The 24,819-nt window shown below is 52.3% G+C and overlaps 1 protein-coding gene across 2 annotated transcripts in view; it reads left to right on the forward strand.

Annotated features, from left to right (window-relative positions):
• Nucleotides 1-24,819, forward strand: part of LOC142465546 (allantoinase, mitochondrial-like) — a 124,729-nt gene that overhangs the window by 84,161 nt on the left and 15,749 nt on the right. For both annotated transcript variants that reach the window (XM_075569537.1, XM_075569538.1), the window contains 3 exons: nt 1,530-1,668; nt 6,328-6,500; nt 9,011-9,043. In XM_075569537.1, the coding sequence (XP_075425652.1) occupies nt 1,530-1,668; nt 6,328-6,500; nt 9,011-9,043 (345 nt within the window). The remainder of the gene's footprint in view (nt 1-1,529; nt 1,669-6,327; nt 6,501-9,010; nt 9,044-24,819) is intronic.

A 24,819-nucleotide genomic window follows, 5' to 3' on the forward strand; every position in this document is an offset into this window, starting at 1 on the left:
GGGGCGTACAGAGGAGGGGGGGTGAGGGGCTCCGGAGCAGCATCGTGAGGTGGCATCGTGCGTTGGATGGTGGGGGGGGGTGAGGGGCTCCGGAGCAGCATCGTGCGTTGGATGGTGGGGGGGGGGGGTGAGGGGCTCCGGAGCAGCATCGTGCGTTGGATGGTCGGCAGCGTGAGTTTTGTGTTGGGGTGAGGGGGGGGGGGGTTGAGGTGCTCCGGAGGAGCATCGTGCGGTGGATATATGGGTGAGGGGGGTGGGGTAGTTTTGGGTGTGCTCCGGGGATGTTCGGGTGAGGGGGGGGGGGTGTGATGGAGCATTGTGCGTTGTATGTTCAGCAGCGTGCGTTTGCTGTTCGTGTGAGGGGGGGGGGTGATGGAGCATCGTGCGGTGGATGTTTGGGTGAGGGGGGTTGGTGATGGGCTGCAGTAGCGGGAGAGCTGTGGCGTGCGTTCGTAGTGTGCATGAGGTTGGGGGGGGTGGTGGTGGAGGGGGGTGTTTGTAAGAGGCGGTGAGTGTTAGGTGCTTAGAAGCATTCCCAAAGGTCACTGAGGGGTGGGACAATGTGGCAGTGGTGTTGGCCGAAGGGCAATGAGAGTCAGTGAGGGGTGGGACAGTGGGGTGAGGGGTGGGACAGTGTGGCAGTGGTGTTGGCCGAAGGGCAATGAGAGTCAGTGAGGGGTGGGACAGTGTGGTGAGGGGTGGGACAGTGTTGAGGTGGAGTGACAGGCCAAAGGTGCAATGCGATTGGCCCTAGGGACACATGGCATGCAGACAAACATACAGACATTTCAGAAATATATAGTAGATGCAGATTTTACAATGCATCTGATCTTAGACACGCTATTAGAGAGGGTTGGGGTTCCTTACAATGCAACTGATCTTAGACACGCTATTAGAGAGGGTTGGGGTTCCTTACAATGCAAATGATCTTAGACACTCTATTAGAGAGGGTTGGGGTTCCTTACAATGCAACTGATCTTAGACACGCTATTAGAGAGGGTTGGGGTTCCTTACAATGCATCTGATCTTAGACACGCTATTAGAGAGGGTTGGGGTTCCTTACAATGCAACTGATCTTAGACACGCTATTAGAGAGGGTTGGGGTTCATTACAATGCAACTGATCTTAGACACGCTATTAGAGAGGGTTGGGGTTCCTTACAATGCAACTGATCTCAGACACGCTATTAGAGAGGGTTGGGGTTCCTTACAATGCAACTGATCTCAGACACGCTATTAGAGAGGGTTGGGGTTCCTTACAATGCAACTGATCTCAGACACGCTATTAGAGACGGTTGGGGTTCCTTACAATGCAACTGATCTGACACGCTATTAGAGAGGGTTGGGGTTCCTTACATTGCATCTGATCTCAGACGCGCTATTACAGAGGGTTGGAGTTTCTTACAATGCATCTGATCTCAGACGCGCTATTAGAGAGGGTTGTGGAATCACTGTAGGAAGCTCTCGTTATGCATCTCTCTTGCAGGGCATCATTGATGTCTCACTTTGTGTGTGCCTGTTTTCCTGCAGGAGGTCCTCTGGGACGCTCTCTTACAGGGCCACATAGACATGGTGGTATCTGATCATTCCCCCTGCACTCCCGATCTCAAGCTCCTGCAGGAAGGAGATTTCCTGCAAGCCTGGGGGGGCATCTCATCCCTGCAGCTCGGTGAGTAAGAGTCCAAACTCCTGGACCCTACCAGAGAATTGAAACGCGTCCACCATCATCTCTACTTATTTTTGCATATGACATTTGTAGGGCCATAGCTACTAAAATCTCCTGACTTCAAAATCAGTGCAAAGAACAGCAGCAGATTTATCACAGAAAGTGACTCCCATGGAATGTTCCCTTTGATAAAGTAAATCTGGTGCAATTGTTTGGACTGTTCTTTCCCAGTTGTGTAGCTTGGAGACTTTAGGTGGCTATGAGGGAGCTATATCGACGTAATGAAAGTGTCAATACAAGTTTGTTTTGACGCATTATCCATCTATCTCTTTACATTTACAAGTATTTCCTACATTTGAATCAAATTGTTACCCGGAAATGTTTTTGCCAGCTCAGACCAGCAGGATCTCGTTATAATGTGTGTGCTATGTAACTCCTCCCTAACTCCTCCTCCTGAATCGTCCCAAATCAGACGCCGACATAGCGCAAAACTTGGAGCAAGGACCTCAATACATTGAAACAAAGTGACGCCAGATGAAAATAATGCCATTTGGGTCAATTTGGGCAGAATTTTGCCGTGATGTGTCACCCTGACGTATCAAAGTCTCCTGGCTACAAAGGGTGGGGCAAAATATAGCACCACATTTTTTTCAAATAAAATCAAACAATTTGTGATGGTCATTTTATCAGTCTCCAGTCTGCAAAATTGCTGCAGAAAATGGTATCCGATTTATCAAGGGAAAACATTCAATGGGGTTTTCTTTCTTTGATAAAACTCCTGCAGTATTTTTGCACCTGAAAGACTTTTTGATTTAGAAAAAAAGAAAGAGAAAACCCCCTCCTTATTGCTATTCTTCGGATTCCTTTTCTTAATTAAATATAGTGCCCCATTTTCTGATTGCGGTTCTGTCAAATGTAAAAAACGTGATAATCAGACTTCTTACAATTGTCACATAGAAGAATATTTACTAAAGTTTGCAGGTTAAAAACCAGAGCTGTTTTTTTGTACTAGTTTTCCCACTTGTTTTTGCATTCGAATAGACTTTAGTAAATAACACCCTCTCGTTCCGAGAGGTTTCAAATGTTCTCTATATTAAGTCTCTCCCTCTCTCCTCCCTCTCCTTCTCCTTCTCTCCCTCGCTCCCCCTCCCCTCTCTCCTCCTCTCCTCGCTCCCCCTCTCCCTCTCCCCTCGCTCCCTCTATCCCCCGCTACCTCTCCCTCGCTATCTCTCTCTCCCTCGCTATCTCGCACTCTCCCTCGCTATCTCGCACTCTCCCTCGCTATCTCGCACTCTCCCTCGCTATCTCGCACTCTCTCTCGCACTCTCCTCATACAAACTAAGTAACGCAGCAGGAAAACCCTGTTAGGGCAGGGGTGGGTAACTCCAGTCCTCAAGGGCCACCAACAGGTCAGGTTATCCCTGCTTCATCACAGATGGTTCAATCAGTGTCGCAGTCAAAAACTGACGAATTGAGCCACCTGTGCTGAAGCAGAGATATCCTGAAACCGTAACCTGTTGTACTGGAGTTTCCCAACCCTGCGTTAAGAGATCTGCCTGGCACACCTTATTACGTGTATCTTACACCTTATTACGTGTATCTTACACCTTATTACGTGTATCTTACACCTTATTACGTGTATCTTACACCTTATCATCTGTATCTTACACCTTATTACATGTATCTTACACCTTAACATGTATCTTACGCCTTAACATGTATCTTACGCCTCATTATGTGTATCTTACACCTTAACATGTATCTTACGTCTCATTATGTGTATCTTATGCCTTAACATGTATCTTACGTCTCATTATGTGTATCTTATGCCTTAACATGTATCTTACGTCTCATTATGTGTATCTTACGCCTCATTATGTGTATCTTACACCTTAACATGTATCTTACGTCTCATTATGTGTATCTTATGCCTTAACATGTATCTTACGTCTCATTATGTGTATCTTACGCCTCATTATGTGTATCTTACACCTTAACATGTATCTTACGTCTCATTATGTGTATCTTACACCTTAACATGTATCTTACGCCTCATTATGTGTATCTTACACCTTAACATGTATCTTACGCCTCATTATGTGTATCTTACACCTTAACATGTATCTTACGCCTCATTATGTGTATCTTACGCCTCATTATGTGTATCTTACACCTTAACATGTATCTTACGCCTCATTATGTGTATCTTACACCTTAACATGTATCTTACGCCTCATTATGTGTATCTTACACCTTAACATGTATCTTACGCCTCATTATGTGTATCTTACGCCTTAACATGTATCTTACGCCTCATTATGTGTATCTTACACCTTAACATGTATCTTACGTCTCATTATGTGTATCTTACACCTTAACATGTATCTTACGCCTCATTATGTGTATCTTACGCCTCATTATGTGTATCTTACGCCTCATTATGTGTATCTTACGCCTTAACATGTATCTTACACCTCATTATGTGTATCTTACGCCTTAACATGTATCTTACGCCTCATTATGTGTATCTTACGCCTTAACATGTATCTTACGCCTCATTATGTGTATCGTACACCTTAACATGTATCTTACGCCTCATTATGTGTATCTTACGCCTTAACATGTATCTTACGCCTCATTATGTGTATCTTACACCTTAACATGTACCTTACGCCTCATTATGTGTATCTTACGCCTCATTATGTGTATCTTACGCCTTAACATGTATCTTACGCCTTAACATGTATCTTACGCCTTATAACGTGTATCTTACACCTTAACATTTATCTTACGCCTTAACATGTATCTTACGCCTTAACATGTGTATCTTACACCTTAACATGTATCTTACGCCTTATTACGTGTATCTTACGCCTTATTACGTGTATCTTACGCCTTATTACATGTATCTTACGCCTTATTACGTGTATCTTACGCCTTATTACATGTATCTTACGCCTTATTACGTGTATCTTACGCCTTATTACGTGTATCTTACGCCTTATTACGTGTATCTTACTATTCATTAATAGCATTATACGCAAAAGTGGCATTTCCCCAAACAATATTTCCACAAATGTCCGGGAAAGATGACACAGGGATTTAAAGCGTCCCCCTTATTTATATATATGTTGGGGCGCATATAGTGTCTGTAGGGATTCATGCTGGTTTGCCAGGCCTGTTTGCAGTGGCGGATTTCCCATTAGACCCCTTAAACCCATTAGGCCCAGGCCGGCAACATTTTGGGGCGCCAAAAATGTCCACCCCTCTATACTTTGCCGCGTTCTCGGGCCTATCGGGCCTGATGGGAAGTCACTTCGCTATTGCACCCGCCCCCTCCTCCTTCTAAACCGCAGCGTCAGGAGGAGGAGGGGGCAGCAGGGAAGGGGGCGGCTGCAACAGCTAAGTGCCATGGGGCGACCTGTTCGGCTTCAACAACATGAGGTTTACTGGAACTCCTCCCACCAGCTGGATTACAGGACGTGCATGAGCTGGATTACAGGACGTGCATGATCTGGATTACAGGACGTGCATGAGCTGGATTACAGGACGTGCATGAGCTGGATTACAGGACGTGCATGAGCTGGATTACAGGACGTGCATGAGCTGGATTACAGGACGTGCATGAGCTGGATTACAGGACGTGCATGAGCTGGATTACAGGACGTGCATGAGCTGGATTACAGGACGTGCATGGGAGGAATGGATTTCTATAGGTTTGCTATCTAATGTGGTTGCTGAACATTAGGTGCTACAAGCCTTGTATTTGTCCGTCTCGATCTCTCTCTGGAAGGCGGGTCATAGCTTCCCCTCTTAGGCCCAGATCCACAGAGAGCCGTAAATTTAGGGCCCATAACATACTTTCATCAAAATCCATAATGGACGTTATGATCCCTAAGGTTAACGCCAACCCACAAACTAATTATATTCAAAACCAACGTCCATTAGTCATCTCATTAGCATAAGATTAGCACCATGTTAAGTTAGTCGTGCCCGTGTTAGCTTCAAATAACATGGTGTTAAATCTGTCGTACTGAAAAGGCAGCGTCACTCCCACACAGACCCTTAAATAAAGTAAAACAAGAGAAGACAGGAAAAGAATCCTGTAAATAACAATGTCAGTTCAATCATACGTAAGTATGCTCTTACACTCTCACCCAGACCCTGTAACAGACCTATTTTAGGGTCTGGATGTGAGTAACGCCAGGCTCTCACCTAACATCGTTAAATCCGTGCGTCGTTAGGGGGAACACCTCTTCTGCATATCATTAGCACTAATGTCCGCTATAGTTAACGCAACGGCCATTATGGCTGAAAACAGCACTTAACACTGTTATTGAGCTTAAAGATACCCGTTAGCATTTACACTGCGTTATTGAGCTTAAAGATACCCGTTGGCACTTATACTGCGTTATTGAGCTTAAAGATACCCGTTAGCACTTACACTGCGTTATTGAGCTTAAAGATACCCGTTGGCACTTACACTGCGTTATTGAGCTTAAAGATACCCGTTAGCACTTACACTGCGTTATTGATCTTAAAGATACCCGTTAGCACTTAACAATGCGTTAGCTTAAGTTAGCGCCGTTATTGACTTAACGATGCGTTATGTGGCTCTGTGCCTTGGTGAGCCATGTAAGATGCCATCTTTTATTGATATAGGGCTGTCTCTTTTCTGGAGCTCTGCAAGAGGCCGGGGTTTTACTCTGCCAGATGTTTCTCGTTTGCTGAGCAGTAACCCAGCCAAGCTCTGCAGTCTGCAAGATCGCAAGGGATCCCTGAAACTTGGACATGATGCTGACCTGGTCATCTGGGACCCTGACAAGGAGTTCCAGGTAAAGAGAGTAGAAGTATTCCGGCACAGTGTTCCCCACTGCCAGTGACATTGGAGAATGTGTCTGATGGTTTATGCAATGATATCATAGAGCGTGTCCAGCGACATTAGGGAGGGGGTGTCCAATGATGTCAGGGACATGTCTTCATAGGATTCCTATTTGCCGGCAATGGAGGTAAGAGTGTTGGCATGCTAAACAGGACAGCAGGCAGCCACTATAAGGTGGCAGCCCAAAATTCACCAATGTGAAGCCTGAATGTGGCCAAGTAAGCTTGTATTGTAGCCCACGTTCCACGGAAGCAAAATTCAACTATTTGCTCATCACCAGCAGCATGTGAACTGTAAATAGCCTCTTGTTAAATCATTACTTAGTGTTCCCGGGGTCACAAAATTCCATTTCTAACACGGTCCTAAAACCCAGACGCTCTTTTTCTCTCATAAGAGGAATCCTGAGTGAATTTGGTGCATTTCGTTCATATATGATTGAGCATATTTACTAAGCAGTGCTACTCCATAATAATAATATATTTTCTTATATAGTGCTGACAGTGTACGTAGCACTGTATATAGAATTTAGTAATGAGTTCCTGCCCTGCAGAGCTTACAATCTATGGGTTTTGGTGTATTGGGTATAGGGAGGTCACGAGGGAAGCGGATACTAGGATTGGAAGCCGGTGACCGTACCACTAAGCTTCTCCTTCAGCCCGTACTCCAGAGATGGGACATAAGGTGTCGCCCAGCCCTGGAAGGTGTCTTATGCAGTATCCCTGCTTACTAAGTATGGTCCTACGGGCATTTTACTAAAGTCTCCTGGCTGCAAAGGGGCAAATTCTGAGCAAAACAATTGCCCCAGATTAATCAAAGGAAAAACTCCCATTGTTTTCAATGGGATTCCTTTTCTTTGATGAATACGGCTTTTTTTGCACTGGTTTTGCACTGGTTTTGCCCTACTCTTGCAGCTGGGAGACTTCTGGAAATAGACCCCTATACAGATGCAACTACCAGTATTAGAACACTTACCTGAGAAATTCCTGGGAGATTCTGGGACAGTCTCACAGTAAATGCCCCAACAGTTCTGTAAAATTCTTAATGGCCTATCGGATTCACACAGCAGGGGGTCCCTGCAGTCCCATTCAATTTGCACGGACCCCCTGCTGTGTTAATCCGATGGGCCATTAAGAATCTCACAGAAATGTTGAGGCAATTACTGTGAGACTGCCCCAGAAACTACCCAGGCAGAGTTCTAATACTCGTTGCTGCATCTGTACGTCTCCAAACATTCCTAGACATTCAATATATGTCATCCAACATTTTTGGGTAAATCTTATATATAGAATCTTTGAGAGCAAACAAATCACAAGATTCACCCAAGTCTATGTTTTGTTTTTTTAAAGTTTGAACATATATATAAAGGGCAGATAAAGATAAACCATTTTCTAGAGAGCCATTACATTCCAAAAGATCCCTTATAGATTCAGAGATCCATCATATAACCAGAGATGCTTCACTTCTGGAGAGCCATTAAATGTCATTAAAGTAATGGCAGCCATTGTGGGCTATATTTACTAAGCAGTGTTACGCCATTAAACACCTTTCAGGACAGCTAAGTAAATATGTCCCTCTACAGTCCTTTCAAGTCTAAGGTGTATTCTGTCCCAGAAGGTGCCGTATGGAGTAACATGGCTTAGTAAATATGGCCTTGTATTGCCTATTAACTGGAATGGGGCCATAAGGTGTTTTCCAGCACGTAACGTGTCTTATCATGTTTACCATACATAGTCAGAACATATCTAAAGGCCATAACACGTGTTGAGACATGGCATCTCTAGAAAGCCATCATATGCATAGAGAGCCATAATATTCATATACAGCAATGACCAGAGCGTTATCACGTGCCTTGGAGTCATCGCATGTCTAGTCTCATCGCATGTCTAGTCTCATCGCATGTCTAGAGTCATCGCATGTCTAGAGTCATCGCATGTCTAGAGTCATCGCATGTCTAGTCTCATCGCATGTCTTGAGTCATCGCATGTCTTGAGTCATCGCATGTCTAGTCTCATCGCATGTCTAGAGTAATCGCATGTCTAGTCTCATCGCATGTCTAGTCTCATCGCATGTCTAGAGTCATCGCATGTCTAGTCTCATCGCATGTCTAGTCTCATCGCATGTCTAGTCTCATCGCATGTCTAGTCTCATCGCATGTCTAGTCTCATCGCATGTCTAGAGTCATCGCATGTCTAGTCTCATCACATGTCTAGTCTCATCGCATGTCTAGAGTCATCGCATGTCTAGTCTCATCGCATGTCTAGAGTCATCGCATGTCTAGAGTCATCGCATGTCTAGAGTCATCGCATGTCTAGTCTCATCGCATGTCTAGAGTCATCGCATGTCTAGTCTCATCGCATGTCTAGTCTCATCGCATGTCTAGAGTCATCGCATGTCTAGTCTCATCGCATGTCTAGAGCTGTCATCTAAAATATATTAGAAACTCATGCTATTGTCTTTGTATAGGTACAGGAGAAGATTCTTCATCACAAGAATAAGGTACAGTATATGTAACTGAATGCAGTCTGATTCTGATACAAAAAAACTGGCACATACTATACAGTATAAACAATAAACACCCCCGCCTCCCATAAATATGTAGGGGTTATTCACTAAATGCTGATGGTGATACTAAGCACAGTAAACCCAATCACTTCAATGGTCAACCTCAACACTCCCACTTCCTCTTGTCTAAGAGTGGACAACTAAGTGGTACTGCAGCATTAAGATAAGTTATATTACATAGCCGAGAACGATATACATTCTAATATACTGAAACAAACAGCATTACAAACTCGTACATTCACCTCACCACTAAATCAATCGTACTCAAACTAAACCATTCCATCAAAACTCTACATCAAGGAGCGATGAGATGACACATCGCGGCTCATGTATCCAAAGTGCTGCTATACCGTAAGACAGCTTCTGGCACCAGTAGAGCATTTCCTGACACCATACAACAAATAAGTGTTAAGATTTGCCCCACTATTTTGCAATGCCTGGGTATTCTCTCCACTGCGCCCCTTGTGTCAGACACCTGGGAAGATGTCAAGTCCTTCTCTCTATTTTTTTGCTCCATTTTCATCTTGCGTCTCTTTGCGTCAATGAATCTTTGTCTTTGCTCCAAGTTGTGGTCTTGTGAGTCAGCTTGTGTCAGTAGGAGGAGTTACATGACGCACACATTGTAAGGAGATGTATCACATTTTGTATCTTTGTGTAATTTTTTTAATTCTGGTATTTAACATTTCTAGCTAATAGTTTTATTCTGGAAGCTAGAGGATCACGTGGTTATGTCTTAGCTCAGATAGTGCCAACTCGCCCTCTTTCCTAAGCACGACAAGATCTGTTTCTTTTCTTGGTTTTATTGAGGGAAAACAGGATAAGGTACAGTCTCTTGTGTAGAGGTGTAGGTGTCTCTGTGTGTGCTCAGTGATCAAGGGAGGTGAAAAGATTCTCCTTCAGCACCATTACAGGGTTTACAGAGAGGTACTCACGAATCCAGGGAAAATGGTGGAAAGGATGAAGCAGTGTATGCTGGGTGTCAGATAGTCTGAGGACAGACCATCTGTGGGCAGAACAGAGGGGGAGACAGCAGACTAACCCATTTGGGAGAAAGGCTGGGGCTGCCATGGCAACTCACAGGAGTGCCTGGAGAAGCTGCAACATGTAGCAAAATGTAGCATCTTAATGCAGCAGACTGCTGGAAAGGGGGAAATGGCTCTGTATTATCACACAAGCATTGGAGTTGCATGTAGAACCAAATACATACAGCTGCCACTAAGCATGCTGACAAGCAGGGCTGCAAGGAAAAGGGGGGGTGAGACAGAAATGCAGACAGGGGTATTCCTGTTCCATGACACTCCCCGTCTGGTATCTGTAGATACCACTATATGGTAGGCTATGTGGAACATATGTGCAATGCATACAACATAACAACATAATAATGCAAAGTCCATGTCCACATAACGAGGTGATACCGGCCGGCACCACTGGTGTTGAAATCCCTTGGCAAAGTCTTTTAGCAAAGGATATTGGATGGATGAACCGCTCCAGGTTTGCTGGTTTCACCACAATGTCTTTCTGTGAAAGTCTCTGGCACTGTTTCCTTTCGACTTTGTGAGAGAACAGTCCCTTTGACTCTGTAGCTTTCTCTACAGAGTGCATCACCTCGTGGATGTGCCAGTCATGGTAGTTTGTCATCCCATCACCTGGCGTTTGGCAGGAGGAGATGGCTTTAGGTTCCTTGCGGAAGCGGATTAATGTCCCTGGAAGACTGATCGTCAAGTCTTGTCCAGTGAGGAGGGTGTCGTTCAGGGAAACTCCCTGGAGTTGAGCGCTAGGGTTGAACACCACCCGGATTTGATCGGGTTCCTGAGGGTGGTAGGCTCCAGGTGATTGGAGGTACCGACATTCTTCGCCTTCCTCCATTAGAGGTGCTGGCTTTGCGTGGCCGGTAAAGAATATCTTCTGGATGAAGACCACAAAGTTGTTTTTGGTCTCTGGTTCCCTTTGTAGGCCGCAGAGGTGCGAGGTGAACCTAGAGATGGCATGTTCTCCATTGTTTGGGAAGCGCCTCCTTTGTGAACGGAATGGTAGCGGAGTCACCCGACTGCTTAGTCCGTCTTTAGAGAGCTCCTTGGCTGTTAACTTCGGGAATCCTCTATCTTCCCTTGATGGGGTTTGCTTGTCATCGTTCCTTGTTGTCTGGAACGCTATACAGCGTAGTTCATCGGTACATTTCTCTTGTACGAGAACATCTCCGCGTAGTTTGGTGAAACGCTTTTGTGTTTCTTTGTTGACTGCCATCGGGAGGTTGTTTTCTCCCTGGACAGGACGAAGAACAGTCTCTTTTGTCCTTGTAAATCCTTTTGGGAAATGTCTCTGCAACTGTCCCCTCTTACGTGTTTGAACGAACAGTCTTTTTGACACTGTGGCTTCGCCTGTGGGGCGCAATCTTTTGCGGCTATGCCAGCCGTGGCAATTGGTTGCTCTGTTGCTTGATACTCTGTGGAGAGGAACAACTGTACGTCTTAATTGTGCCCTTGCTCGCGGGAGTATTGTCTGATTGTTTGTTGTTTTTAGGACGATCCCTTTGTCGGTCACCTTTGGGAGGTTACTCTCTTCCTTCGGTGGAATCGACTCATCATCCTTGGCTGTCTGGACTGCTGAGCATCCTAAGCCATTGTCGCATCCCATCGGCGTGGGGATGTCTTTGTTGGTCTCAGGGGTATGACCTTGTCTTTTCTCTTCACTTGGCCCTTCGGTCACTTGGAGATGGCCAAGACATGGTTCGGAGAAAGATGTGTGTCCACATTCTGTCACCTCCGTTCTGCGGGCATCGACGTAGTCTTGCCCGTGCTCTTTGTTAGTGCACGAGTTGCCCACTATCACCCTTCCTAGGTCGAGTCTTTGGGCGTATGGCGCGTTGTGGGGTCCGTTGTTCTGTTTACGGACTTTATGTACTCTCATGATGTCCCTACCGAGCAGCAGCAGGATCTTGGCGTCTTGTTCCACCGGCCGGATGTGGTTGGCTATTCCTTTGAGGTGGGGGTAATGGAGTGCCACGTCTGGTGTGGGTATCTCGTCCCTGTTTGTGGCCATGTGGTTGCACTCGATGAGTGTGGGAAGGGGCATGTTCACTTTGCCGTCTATTGAGCATATGGTGTAGCCATTCACTCTTCTCCCTGTGGTCTCCATTTGCCCAGCGCACGTTCTGAGAGTGTAAGAAAAAGCACCATCTTGTATGTTAAACATGTCGAAGAACTCTGACCTGACCAGTGATCGGTTGCTCTGGTCGTCGAGGATTGCGTACATCCGAATAGCCTTCTCAGGTTTTCCCTGGGGGTGCACTGCGACAAGGCATATTTTGGAGCAGGACATTTTGTCACCTTCTTTTCCGCAAACTTCAGTGCGCTGAGATGTGACGGATGTTGACTCTCCTTCTTCTTTCTCCCCGCCATGCTCCGCTATGGAGGATGGGTTCTTGAGTTGGTGGAGTGTCATCGCCTCTGGGTGTAATGCTGTCACGTGCTTGTCACTCTCGCACACTGTGCATTTGATCTCTTCTTTACAGTCCCTGGCTAGATGGGTTGTGGAACCGCAGCACTTTAAGCAAACTCCGAATTCTCCAAGTAACCTCTTGCGTTCCTCTAGGGACTTCATCCTGAACCCAAAGCACTTGTTGAGTGGGTGTGGCTTCTTGTGTATGGGACATTCCCTGTTTGGGTCCCTTGGTTCCTTGTCTCCGGCGACCGACTGATCGGGAGTAGTTTGGGTCGTGGGAGGCACGTCCGTCCTGCGGGCCGAGATGGGTGTTTGGGGGTTACCATATCTCGTCGCTGGTCTCTCGTTCTTCGGGCTGCTTGCACTGTATGTGGTTTGCGCACCTAAGATGAAACTGGGATCGTTTCTTGTCCTTGCCGCTTCGCGGATGAAGCTCACGAAGAATGAGAATGGGGGGAAGACGACTTGCTTCTCCCTTTTGTATTTGGAGCCTTGTGAAAGCCACCTTTCTTGGAGGTTGAAGGGTAGCTTCTCCAGGATGGGTCTCACTCCACGAGCTGAATCTAGGGCGTTGAGACCTATTAAGGAATGGTCTTTCCTTGCGAACTCCAGTTCTTGCAGCAGGTCTCCAAGATCTCGTAACTTCGAGTAGTCTTTAGTTGTGATCTTGGGGGAGCTCTCGATTCTTTTGAAGAGTGAATCTTCGACTGCTTCGGGGCTGCCATAGGACTCTTCTAGCCTTTCCCACACTAGGTCAAGACCTACTTGGGGTTGATGCGCGTTTGCCGTCCGAAGTCTCTGCGCTTGCTCCCTGGATACGTTCCCCAGGAACTTGACTAACAGGTTGAGCTCTTCCCTAGCTGAGAAGTCCAAGCTGTCGATTGCGTCTTTGAACGTGAACTTCCACGTCCGGTAGTTCTCAGGGCGGTCGTCGAAGCTGATGAGTCCCGCGTGCACCAAGTCGCGCCGGATCATGTACTTGGCTATGTCTGTCAAACCTGAGACATCGGCGCGTTTGTCCCGTTCCGAGGTAGTTGCTGGGACGGTCTGCGCGGTCACCTCTTCCTTGGCGTGGATGCGTGATGGCTGCTGGCCGGTGTGAGGGGCTGTTTTCTCCCGCGTGGGTGTACCTGGATTGCGAGCCTGTTGTGGTGCATCCGCGTGCGCGCTGGCGTGTGGATCACTCTTGTGGCTGTGGCTATCCCAGGCAGCATGTGCCATTGCAGGAACGGCATCTTCTCCTCGTGGGCCTAGCAGGTCTTCGGTATCTGTCGAGTCGCTCCATCCGTGTTGAGATGGTGCGCTGGTGTTTACACTGAAGAGGTTCCTGACGTAGTCTTCAGTGTGTTGGACTGGATCCTCTGAAGCTACCCGTCTGTACGGTAGCTCCCCGCCGTCCTGTTGTGCGGCTGCTTCTAGGACTTCAGCTTGGGCTATGGCGGCGGCGGCGGCTTCCTTCTCTTGATTAAGTGCCTCTAGATCCGCGTCCAATTCGGCCTTTCTGCGCGCAGCGGCGGCATTGGCAACGGCGGCGGTAGCAGCATTGGCAGCAGCGGCGGTAGCAGCGGCAGCAGCATTGGCAGCAGCAGCGGTAGCAGCAACAGCAGCATTGGCAGCAGCGGCGGTAGCAGCGGCATTCTGCTCCTCCTCTTCTATGCGCGCCTTTTCTGCCCTTACGGCTGCCTCTCTGCGACTATATTCGGCCCTGGCACGTGCGGCCTCTGCGGTGGCTCGCGCCTTGGTGGCGTTTGTGCTCGCGCTAGACGTGTTGGATTGTGCTGATCTTGCTGACCTTGATGAGTGCCTTGATGTGCTGGAGCGCTGCGACGCGGTCTCCAGGAGGAGCTCTTTTCTCACGCTTTGCGCGTCTGTGATAGCGGTCCGCACGCGGCTGTCATGTGTAAGGTCAATGTCATTTTTTAAGTCCCTTTCTTGCAGGCTTTCGCTGGTGTTGGCCCTGGTCAGGTAAGTAATGTATGCTTCTGACAGTTCTTGATAACGCGAGTATTCGTCCTTAATTGCGTTATTGCCTGCTCGAGCTATTGCGCATAGTTACCAACGCTACTAACGTTGCGTATTCCCAGTGTGGTTGTGCTCCAGGCCAAATCTAATTTAGCGCGGTGCGCTTCAATGTCAGTCTCATATTTTTCGCGGCCCTTTTGTGTCAGTGTGACTGTCCGTTTGGGCCTTGCGCCTGCCTGCGCCTGTTGCAGTTGCGCGGCGGTCTCTGTGTCTGAGTGATCGCTCTCCTGCGTGATGTCTGGTGAGGCTCTGAGTTCTGCCATGCTGTAGGTGTGTGTAGGCCTTTTGCCAGTGCGTGTGGCGTGCGGTTTTTTACCTTGTCAGCGATGGGCGTCTGTCTCAGATGATGCCGAGCGGTGTCCTGCAGCGTGCAGCGTTGGGGAAGCTGTACTTACAGGTGTCCGTTGGCTGCTCACTGTGGGGCTGAGCAGCGGGTGGACTCAGACAGAGAAAAAGGCAGTTAGGTATTGTGAGAGAAGCACTGTTTGTTGCAAGGCTGCTGTGCAGTTTGAGTTACTGGTTGTCTGTGAAATTTGCAGGCTGCATGCAGTTTTAGCTGCTTGGTGCTTCCTTTGTGTGGTGTAGAGGTTGCTCTGTATAGCTGTGTAAGCTGCTTGCTTGTACTGCTGTAGAGGCCACTCTGTATAATGGAGTCTGGAGTAGCAGCTCCTGTAAGTGTCTGTAAGGCACACGATTATCTTTTCACTATTCTGGAAGCTAGAGGATCACGTGGTTATGTCTTAGCTCAGATAGTGCCAACTCGCCCTCTTTCCTAAGCACGACAAGATCTGTTTCTTTTCTTGGTTTTATTGAGGGAAAACAGGATAAGGTACAGTCACTTGTGTAGAGGTGTAGGTGTCTCTGTGTGTGCTCAGTGATCAAGGGAGGTGAAAAGATTCTCCTTCAGCACCATTACAGGGTTTACAGAGAGGTACTCACGAATCCAGGGAAAATGGTGGAAAGGATGAAGCAGTGTATGCTGGGTGTCAGATAGTCTGGGGACAGACCATCTGTGGGCAGAACAGAGGGGGAGACAGCAGACTAACCCATTTGGGAGAAAGGCTGGGGCTGCCATGGCAACTCACAGGAGTGCCTGGAGAAGCTGCAACATGTAGCAAAATGTAGTATCTTAATGCAGCAGACTGCTGGAAAGGGGGAAATGGCTCTGTATTATCACACAAGCATTGGAGTTGCATGTAGAACCAAATACATACAGCTGCCACTAAGCATGCTGACAAGCAGGGCTGCAAGGAAAAGGGGGGGGTGAGACAGAAATGCAGACAGGGGTATTCCTGTTCCATGACAAGTTTGTAGGACATTTAACTACGTTTGACGCAAACACAAACAGAACATAAAACAAAACACATTTCTATTCCATTCTGTGTTGATCATCACCATCTCAATAGTTTCTCTTTGTCACACCATATACGCACAGGGAATATGCATCCAATTTGTGCAGTATGTATGAGACTTGTAAACCCTGCTTCCTACACCTGCTGCACATCTCTCAGGAGCCGAGGATAACAGCGCCTAATCTCTTGGATTTATTTGATGCAAAGAGAGAAACTGGGAAGGGCGCCAGTTGTGGATGCAAATGTTAATACACAGAATAGTGATATTATGCTGACTATCCCATCTCCTAGATCCTTATACACCCGCTCCCCAAAGTGACGGAGAACCGGAGTGAAGCACCTTCATATATTGACACAGAGTTAAAATGATGCTATTTGCACCTGATTTAGGAGGAATGCTGCAGTAACCACACGATACATATTCCACAGTCTTTGGAGGTTATTTATAGAGATGGGCACTTTTTTTGGCCGAATTCGGATCAGTGCTGATCAGGCGGTTCCTTTGGTCCACGGAATTCCGCGGATCAGTCTCAAAACGGGCGATTCTTCTTTTATTTTTATTACTGACTATTCAATCCATTGTGGATTTTAAGACTCCAATCCACGGATTCGGATTGGTAAAATTCACCAGTGCATTGTATCCAATGGCAGTTTTTTATTAATCCACACAGATTGAACTGGAACAATCCGCCGACGGATTTTACACCACGGAATGGATTTTGAATGGAAGGCTCGGGAAATTCCGCAAAACGGATTTTGACAGTTTTGCCCATTTCTAATTATTTACTAAAGTTTCATGGCTGTTGTAACTTATCCTGCCCGCCCCCCCCATCCTTTCCCCCCATAAAAAGAAGAGGAGACTCTACTCTACCATGAACAATCAGGCATAAATAGCATGACATACCCAGTATGGCACAAGCTCCCCTGGCATCCAGTCACCAGTGCCATACTGGGTATGTTATAAGGGCAGCGAAAAGCTTAAAACTGTTAGCAGTGGTCAATGTGTGAAGGTGCCAGGGGTTCTTACAGACACCACTGCTTTTTATTTACAATTCCTGGGATTTATTTTACAAAGCTTCCCCCCCCAACGTATTTTTATAGCATAAAACTTGCTTATTTCCTATACAAAGTGGTCGACAAATCACCCAAAAATCTACTTGCCGAACAAAACAAAAAATCTACTCGCCACCTGGTCCCACCCCCAACCCCACCCTAGAGCGACACACAGAGAGAGAGAGAGAGAGAGAGAGCGACACACAGGGAGAGAGGGTGAGAGACAGAGAGAGTGAGAGAGTGACAGAGAGAATAACAAAGAGAGAGAGAGTAACACAGAGAGAGAGAGAGTGACCCAGTCAGTCATCCCACCCCCTCACACACACACACTCTCACACACACACACACACTCTACCATACACACACTCAGACAAGGGAGCGCCGGGGACCGGGGGGAAGGAACACCCCCACACCACCACTGCCCCGCTCCCCCGCGCCAATCTTAGCAACACACACACTTTTACACTTACTTACCCGTGCAGAGAAGAAAGGGCGGCTTGACTGCTCAGCGCCAAAAAAAAAAAGTCCTGGCAGCTCCATCCCGCGTCACGCCCAATCAGCCAATCAGCTAGAGCAGGGGTTGGGAACGTCCGGCCCGCGGGCCTTATAAGGGCTAGGACCCGCTGCGGCCGGCGGCGCAGGCGGCGCTGCGCGAGCATTCCCCACCAGCAGGGGAATCCTCCCGAGCCGGTCCCAGTCCCCCCTCGCTGACGGCTCACTACGCACTGTGACGCGTCAGCCGCCAGGGGAGTCAAGAAAATTGTGATCCCGAGCGGTGACGCGTCACGTGGTGCGCTGATGAGCCAATCAGCAGTGGTGGCGGGAGCGAGAGCTGTCATCTGGCAGCTTCCTACTCAAGGTAGTGTGTGTGTTTTGTGGCAGAAGGGGGAGGGACTGCTTACCTTACAGCAGCCCGCAGCAGCTCCGTCCTGCAGCCCGAGCCCGTGGGGGGGGGGAGTAGCAGGTCCCTCCGCTCAAGCCACGCCCCCCCTCCCACTCCCGCCCACCTCCTGCTCCGGCTCCCTACAGACCGCATATCGCGGCCTTAGGCCTTAGGCCTTAGGCTAAGGCCCCGCTCCCTCAGTCAGCTCGCCCACACTGCAGACAGGCGGGGCGCTGACAGACACAGACCGCGATATGCGGTCTGTAGGGAGCGGGAGGGGCATGGCTTGAGCGGAGGGACCCGCTACATGTGTGTGTCAGACTGAGTGTGTGTGTGTGTGTGCGTGTGTCAGACTGTGTGTGTGTGTGTGTGTGTGTATGTGTGTCAGACTGAGTGTGTGTGTGTGTGTGTATGTGTCAGACTGAGTGTGTGTGTGTGTGTGTGTGTGTGTGTCAGACTGAGTATGTGTGTGTGTGTGTGTGTGTGTGTGTGTGTGTGTGTGTGTGTGTGTGTCAGACTGTGTGTGTGCTGTGTGTCTGTGTGTCTGTGTGTCTGTGTGTCTGTGTGTCTGTGTGTCTGTGTGTCTGTGTGTCTGTGTGTCTGTGTGTCTGTGTGTCTGTGTGTGTGTCAGACTTTGTGTGTGTGTGTGTGTGTGTCAGACAGTGTGTGTGTGTGTGTGTGAGAGATGAGGAGGGAGAGAGGAGGGGGAGAGGAGAGAGGGTGGGGGGAGAGGAGAAAGAAGGAGGGGGAGAGGGAGAAAGGAAGAGAAGGAGAGGAGCGAGAGAGGGGAAGGAGAGGACAGAGTAGGGAAGGGAGGGAGAGGTAGAGAGAGAAGGAGGGGGAGAGAGGAGAGAAGGGGGAGAGGAGAGGGGATAGAAGAGAGAGAGGGGAGAGGAGAGAGAAGGAGGGAGAGATGTAGAGGAGGAGAGGGGGAGGGGAGAGAGAATGAGGGAGAGGAGAGGGGGAGAGGTAGAAGAGAGAGGTAGAGGAAGAAAGGAAGAGGAGAGGAGACAGAAGGAGGGAGAGGAGAGAGGAGGGAGAGATGAAGAGAGAGAAGGAGGAAGAGATGAACAGGAGAGGGAGAGATGAGGAGAGGGGGAGAGGAGAGAGGTAGAGTAGAGAGATGTGGAGAGAGAATGAGGGAGAGGAGAGAGAGGTAGAGAGGAAGAGGAGAGAGAAGGAGAGGAAACAGAATGAGGGAGAGGGGAGGGGAGAGAGGACAGAGGAGGGACAGGAGAGAGAAGGGGGGAGAGAGAGAGAGAGAGAGAGAGAGAGAGAGAGAGAGAGAGAGAGAGAGAGAGAGAGAGAGAGAGAGAGAGAGAGAGAGAGAGAGAGAGAGAGAGAGAGAGAGAGAGAGAGAGAGAGGTAGAAAGAAGGAGGGGGAGAGAGGAGAGGGGATAGAGGAGAGAAGGAGGGAGAGATGTAGAATGGAAGAGGAGGAGGGAGAGAGGGAGAGGAGAGAGAATGAGGGAGAGGGGGAGAGAGGTAGAAAGGAAGAGGAGAGAGAGAAGGAGAGGAGACAGAAGGAAGGAGAGCGGAGAGAGGAGGGAGAAAGGTAGAGGAGAGAGAGATCGATTGATCAGTGGGGGATGATGTGAGATGCGGGTGGGGGGGGGTGATGTTTAAACCAAAATCATTACAAAATATAAACATATTGTTTATTCTAAAGTATGAGTTAATGATTATTTATTCCCCCCACTGCTTTACACGTCTATTTTGTGATTTACCCGTCAAACATGTCATCTAGATGGGGGTTCCCCGAAATGTTACAAAATACTTAAAGGGTTCCTCCAAACAAAAAAGGTTGGGAATCACTGGCTTGGGGGATGGAAGAGCGAGTCTGCGGAGGGAGAGACACCCCACTACCGGCTCTCCTCCTCCCCCCCACACCGTGCAGCACCTGCGGAGGGAGAGACACCCCACTACCGGCTCTCCTCCTCCCCCCCACACCGTGCAGCAGCTGCGGAGGGAGAGACACCCCACTACCGACTCTCCTCCTCCCCCCCACACCGTGCAGCAGCTGCGGAGGGAGAGACACCCCACTACCGACTTTCCTCCTCCCCCCCACACCGTGCAGCAGCAGCTGCGGAGGGAGAGACACCCCACTACCGACTCTCCTCCTCCCCCCCACACCGTGCAGCAGCAGCTGCGGAGGGAGAGACACCCCACTACCGACTCTCCTCCTCCCCCCCACACCGTGCAGCAGCAGCTGCGGAGGGAGAGACACCCCACTACCGACTCTCCTCCTCCCCCCCCACACCGTGCAGCAGCAGCTGCGGAGGGAGAGACACCCCACTACCGACTCTCCTCCTCCACCCCACACCGTGCAGCAGCAGCTGCTGCGGAGGGAGAGACACCCCACTACCGACTCTCCTCCTCCCCCCCACACCGTGCAGCAGCAGCTGCGGAGGGAGAGACACCCCACTACCGGCTCTCCTCCTCCCCCCCACACCGTGCAGCAGCAGCTGCGGAGGGAGAGACACCCCACTACCGGCTCTCCTCCTCCCCCCCACACCGTGCAGCAGCAGCTGCGGAGGGAGAGACACCCCACTACCGGCTCTCCTCCACCCCACACCGTGCAGCAGCAGCTGCGGAGGGAGAGACACCCCATTACCGGCTCTCCTCCTCCCCACACCGTGCAGCACCTGCGGAGGGAGAGACACCCCACTACCGACTCTCCTCCTCCCCCCCACACCGTGCAGCAGCAGCTGCGGAGGGAGAGACACCCCACTACCGGCTCTCCTCCTCCCCCCCACACCGTGCAGCAGCTGCGGAGGGAGAGACACCCCACTACCGGCTCTCCTCCTCCCCCCCACACCGTGCAGCAGCAGCTGCGGAGGGAGAGACACCCCACTACCGACTCTCCTCCTCCCCCCCACACCTTGCAGCAGCACCTGCGGAGGGAGAGACACCCCACTACCGGCTCTCCTCCTCCCCCCCACACCGTGCAGCAGCAGCTGCGGAGGGAGAGACACCCCACTACCGGCTCTCCTCCTCCCCCCCACACCGTGCAGCAGCAGCTGCGGAGGGAGAGACACCCCACTACCGGCTCTCCTCCTCCCCCCCACACCGTGCAGCAGCAGCTGCGGAGGGAGAGACACCCCACTACCGGCTCTCCTCCTCCCCCCCACACCGTGCAGCAGCAGCTGCGGAGGGAGAGACACCCCACTACCGGCTCTCCTCCTCCCCACACCGTGCAGCAGCAGCTGCGGAGGGAGAGACACCCCACTACCGGCTCTCCTCCCCCCCACACCGTGCAGCAGCAGCTGCGGAGGGAGAGACACCCCACTACCGGCTCTCCTCCTCCTCCCCACACCGTGCAGCACCTGCGGAGAGAGAGACACCCCACTACCGGCTCTCCTCCTCCCCCCCCACACCGTGCAGCAGCAGCTGCGGAGGGAGAGACACCCCACTACCGGCTCTCCTCCTCCCCCCCACACCGTGCAGCAGCAGCTGCGGAGGGAGAGACACCCCACTACCGGCTCTCCTCCTCCCCCCCACACCGTGCAGCAGCAGCTGCGGAGGGAGAGACACCCCACTACCGGCTCTCCTCCTCCCCCCCACACCGTGCAGCAGCTGCGGAGGGAGAGACACCCCACTACCGGCTCTCCTCCTCCCCACACCGTGCAGCACCTGCGGAGGGAGAGACACCCCACTACCGGCTCTCCTCCTCCCCCCCACACCGTGCAGCAGCAGCTGCGGAGGGAGAGACACCCCACTACCGGCTCTCCTCCCCCCCACACCGTGCAGCAGCAGCTGCGGAGGGAGAGACACCCCACTACCGGCTCTCCTCCTCCCCCCCACACCGTGCAGCAGCAGCTGCGGAGGGAGAGACACCCCACTACCGACTCTCCTCCTCCCCCCCACACCGTGCAGCAGCAGCTGCGGAGGGGAGACACCCCACTACCGGCTCTCCTCCTCCCCCCCACACCGTGCAGCAGCAGCTGCGGAGGGAGAGACACCCCACTACCGGCTCTCCTCCCCCCCACACCGTGCAGCAGCACCTGCGGAGGGAGAGACACCCCACTACCGACTCTCCTCCTCCCCCCACACCGTGCAGCAGCACCTGCGGAGGGAGAGACACCCCACTACCGGCTCTCCTCCTCCCCCCCACACCGTGCAGGAGCAGCTGCGGAGGGAGAGACACCCCACTACCGGCTCTCCTCCTCCCCCCCACACCGTGCAGCAGCACCTGCGGAGGGAGAGACATCCCACTACCGGCTCTCCTCCCCCCCACACCGTGCAGCAGCAGCTGCGGAGGGAGAGACACCCCACTACCGGCTCTCCTCCCCCCCCCCACACCGTGCAGCAGCAGCTGCGGAGGGAGAGACACCCCACTACCGGCTCTCCTCCTCCCCACACCGTGCAGCAGCTGCGGAGGGAAAGACACCCCACTACCGGCTCTCCTCCTCCCCCCCACACCGTGCAGCAGCAGCTGCGGAGGGAGAGACACCCCACTACCGGCTCTCCTCCCCCCCACACCGTGCAGCAGCAGCTGCGGAGGGAGAGACACCCCATTACCGGCTCTCCCCACACCGTGCAGCAGCAGCTGCGGAGGGAGAGACACCCCACTACCGGCTCTCCTCCTCCTCCCCACACCGTGCAGCAGCACCTGCGGAGGGAGAGACACCCCACTACCGGCTCTCCTCCTCCCCCCCACACCGTGCAGCAGCACCTGCGGAGGGAGAGACACCGCACTACCGGCTCTCCTCCTCCCCACACCGTGCAGCAGCTGCGGAGGGAGAGACACCCCACTACCGGCTCTCCTCCTCCCCCCCACACCGTGCAGCAGCAGCTGTGGAGGGAGAGACACCCCACTACCGGCTCTCCTCCTCCCCCCCACACCGTGCAGCAGCACCTGCGGAGGGAGAGACACCCCACTACCGGCTCTCCTCCTCCCCCCCACACCGTGCAGCAGCACCTGCAGAGGGAGAGACACCCCACTACCGGCTCTCCTCCTCCCCCCCACACCGTGCAGCAGCAGCTGCGGAGGGAGAGACACCCCACTACCGGCTCTCCTCCTCCCCCCCACACCGTGCAGCAGCAGCTGCGGAGGGAGAGACACCCCACTACCGGCTCTCCTCCTCCTCCCCACACCGTGCAGCAGCTGCGGAGGGAGAGACACCCCACTACCGGCTCTCCTCCTCCCCCCCACACCGTGCAGCAGCAGCTGCGGAGGGAGAGACACCCCACTACCGGCTCTCCTCCTCCCCCCCACACCGTGCAGTACCTGCGGAGGGAGAGACACCCCACTACCGGCTCTCCTCCTCCCCCCCACACCGTGCAGTACCTGCGGAGGGAGAGACACCCCACTACCGGCTCTCCTCCTCCCCCCCACACCGTGCAGCAGCAGCTGCGGAGGGAGAGACACCCCACTACCAGCTCTCCTCCCCCCCCACACCGTGCAGCAGCAGCTGCGGAGGGAGAGACACCCCACTACCGGCTCTCCTCCTCCCCCCCACACCGTGCAGCAGCAGCTGCGGAGGGAGAGACACCCACTACCGACTCTCCTCCTCCCCCCCACACCGTGCAGCAGCTGCGGAGGGAGAGACACCCCACTACCGGCTCTCCTCCTCCCCCCCACACCGTGCAGCAGCTGCAGAGGGAGAGACACCCCACTACCGACTCTCCTCCTCCTCCCCACACCGTGCAGCAGCTGCGGAGGGAGAGACACCCCACTACCGACTCTCCTCCTCCCCCCCACACCGTGCAGCAGCAGCTGCGGAGGGAGAGACACCCCACTACCGGCTCTCCTCCTCCCCCCCACACCGTGCAGCAGCAGCTGCGGAGGGAGAGACACCCACTACCGGCTCTCCTCCTCCCCCCCACACCGTGCAGCAGCTGCGGAGGGAGAGACACCCCACTACCGGCTCTCCTCCTCCCCCCCACACCGTGCAGCAGCTGCGGAGGGAGAGACACCCCACTACCGACTCTCCTCCTCCTCCCCACACCGTGCAGCAGCTGCGGAGGGAGAGACACCCCACTACCGGCTCTCCTCCTCCCCCCCACACCGTGCAGCACCTGCGGAGGGAGAGACACCCCACTACCGGCTCTCCTCCTCCCCCCCACACCGTGCAGCAGCTGCGGAGGGAGAGACACCCCACTACCGGCTCTCCTCCTCCCCCCCACACCGTGCAGCAGCTGCGGAGGGAGAGACACCCCACTACCGACTCTCCTCCTCCTCCCCACACCGTGCAGCAGCTGCGGAGGGAGAGACACCCCACTACCGGCTCTCCTCCTCCCCCCCACACCGTGCAGCAGCTGCGGAGGGAGAGACACCCCACTACCGACTCTCCTCCTCCTCCCCACACCGTGCAGCAGCAGCTGCGGAGGGAGAGACACCCCACTACCGGCTCTCCTCCTCCCCCCCACACCGTGCAGCAGTGGCGGAGGGAGAGACACCCCACTACCAGCTCTCCTCCTCCCCCCCACACCGTGCAGCAGCTGCGGAGGGAGAGACACCCCACTACCGACTCTCCTCCTCCCCCCCACACCGTGCAGCAGCAGCTGCGGAGGGAGAGACACCCCACTACCGGCTCTCCTCCTCCCCCCCACACCGTGCAGCAGCAGCTGCGGAGGGAGAGACACCCCACTACCGGCTCTCCTCCTCCCCCCCACACTGTGCAGCAGCTGCGGAGGGAGAGACACCCCACTACCGGCTCTCCTCCACCCCACAACGTGCAGCAGCAGCTGCGGAGGGAGAGACACCCCATTACCGGCTCTCCTCCTCCCCACACCGTGCAGCACCTGCGGAGGGAGAGACACCCCACTACCGACTCTCCTCCTCCCCCCCACACCGTGCAGCAGCACCTGCGGAGGGAGAGACACCCCACTACAGGCTCTCCTCCTCCCCCCCACACCGTGCAGCAGCTGCGGAGGGAGAGACACCCCACTACCGGCTCTCCTCCTCCCCCCCACACCGTGCAGCACCTGCGGAGGGAGAGACACCCCACTACCGG

This window comes from Ascaphus truei, chromosome 14 (genome assembly GCF_040206685.1).
Source record: "Ascaphus truei isolate aAscTru1 chromosome 14, aAscTru1.hap1, whole genome shotgun sequence".
Taxonomy (NCBI): domain Eukaryota; kingdom Metazoa; phylum Chordata; class Amphibia; order Anura; family Ascaphidae; genus Ascaphus; species Ascaphus truei.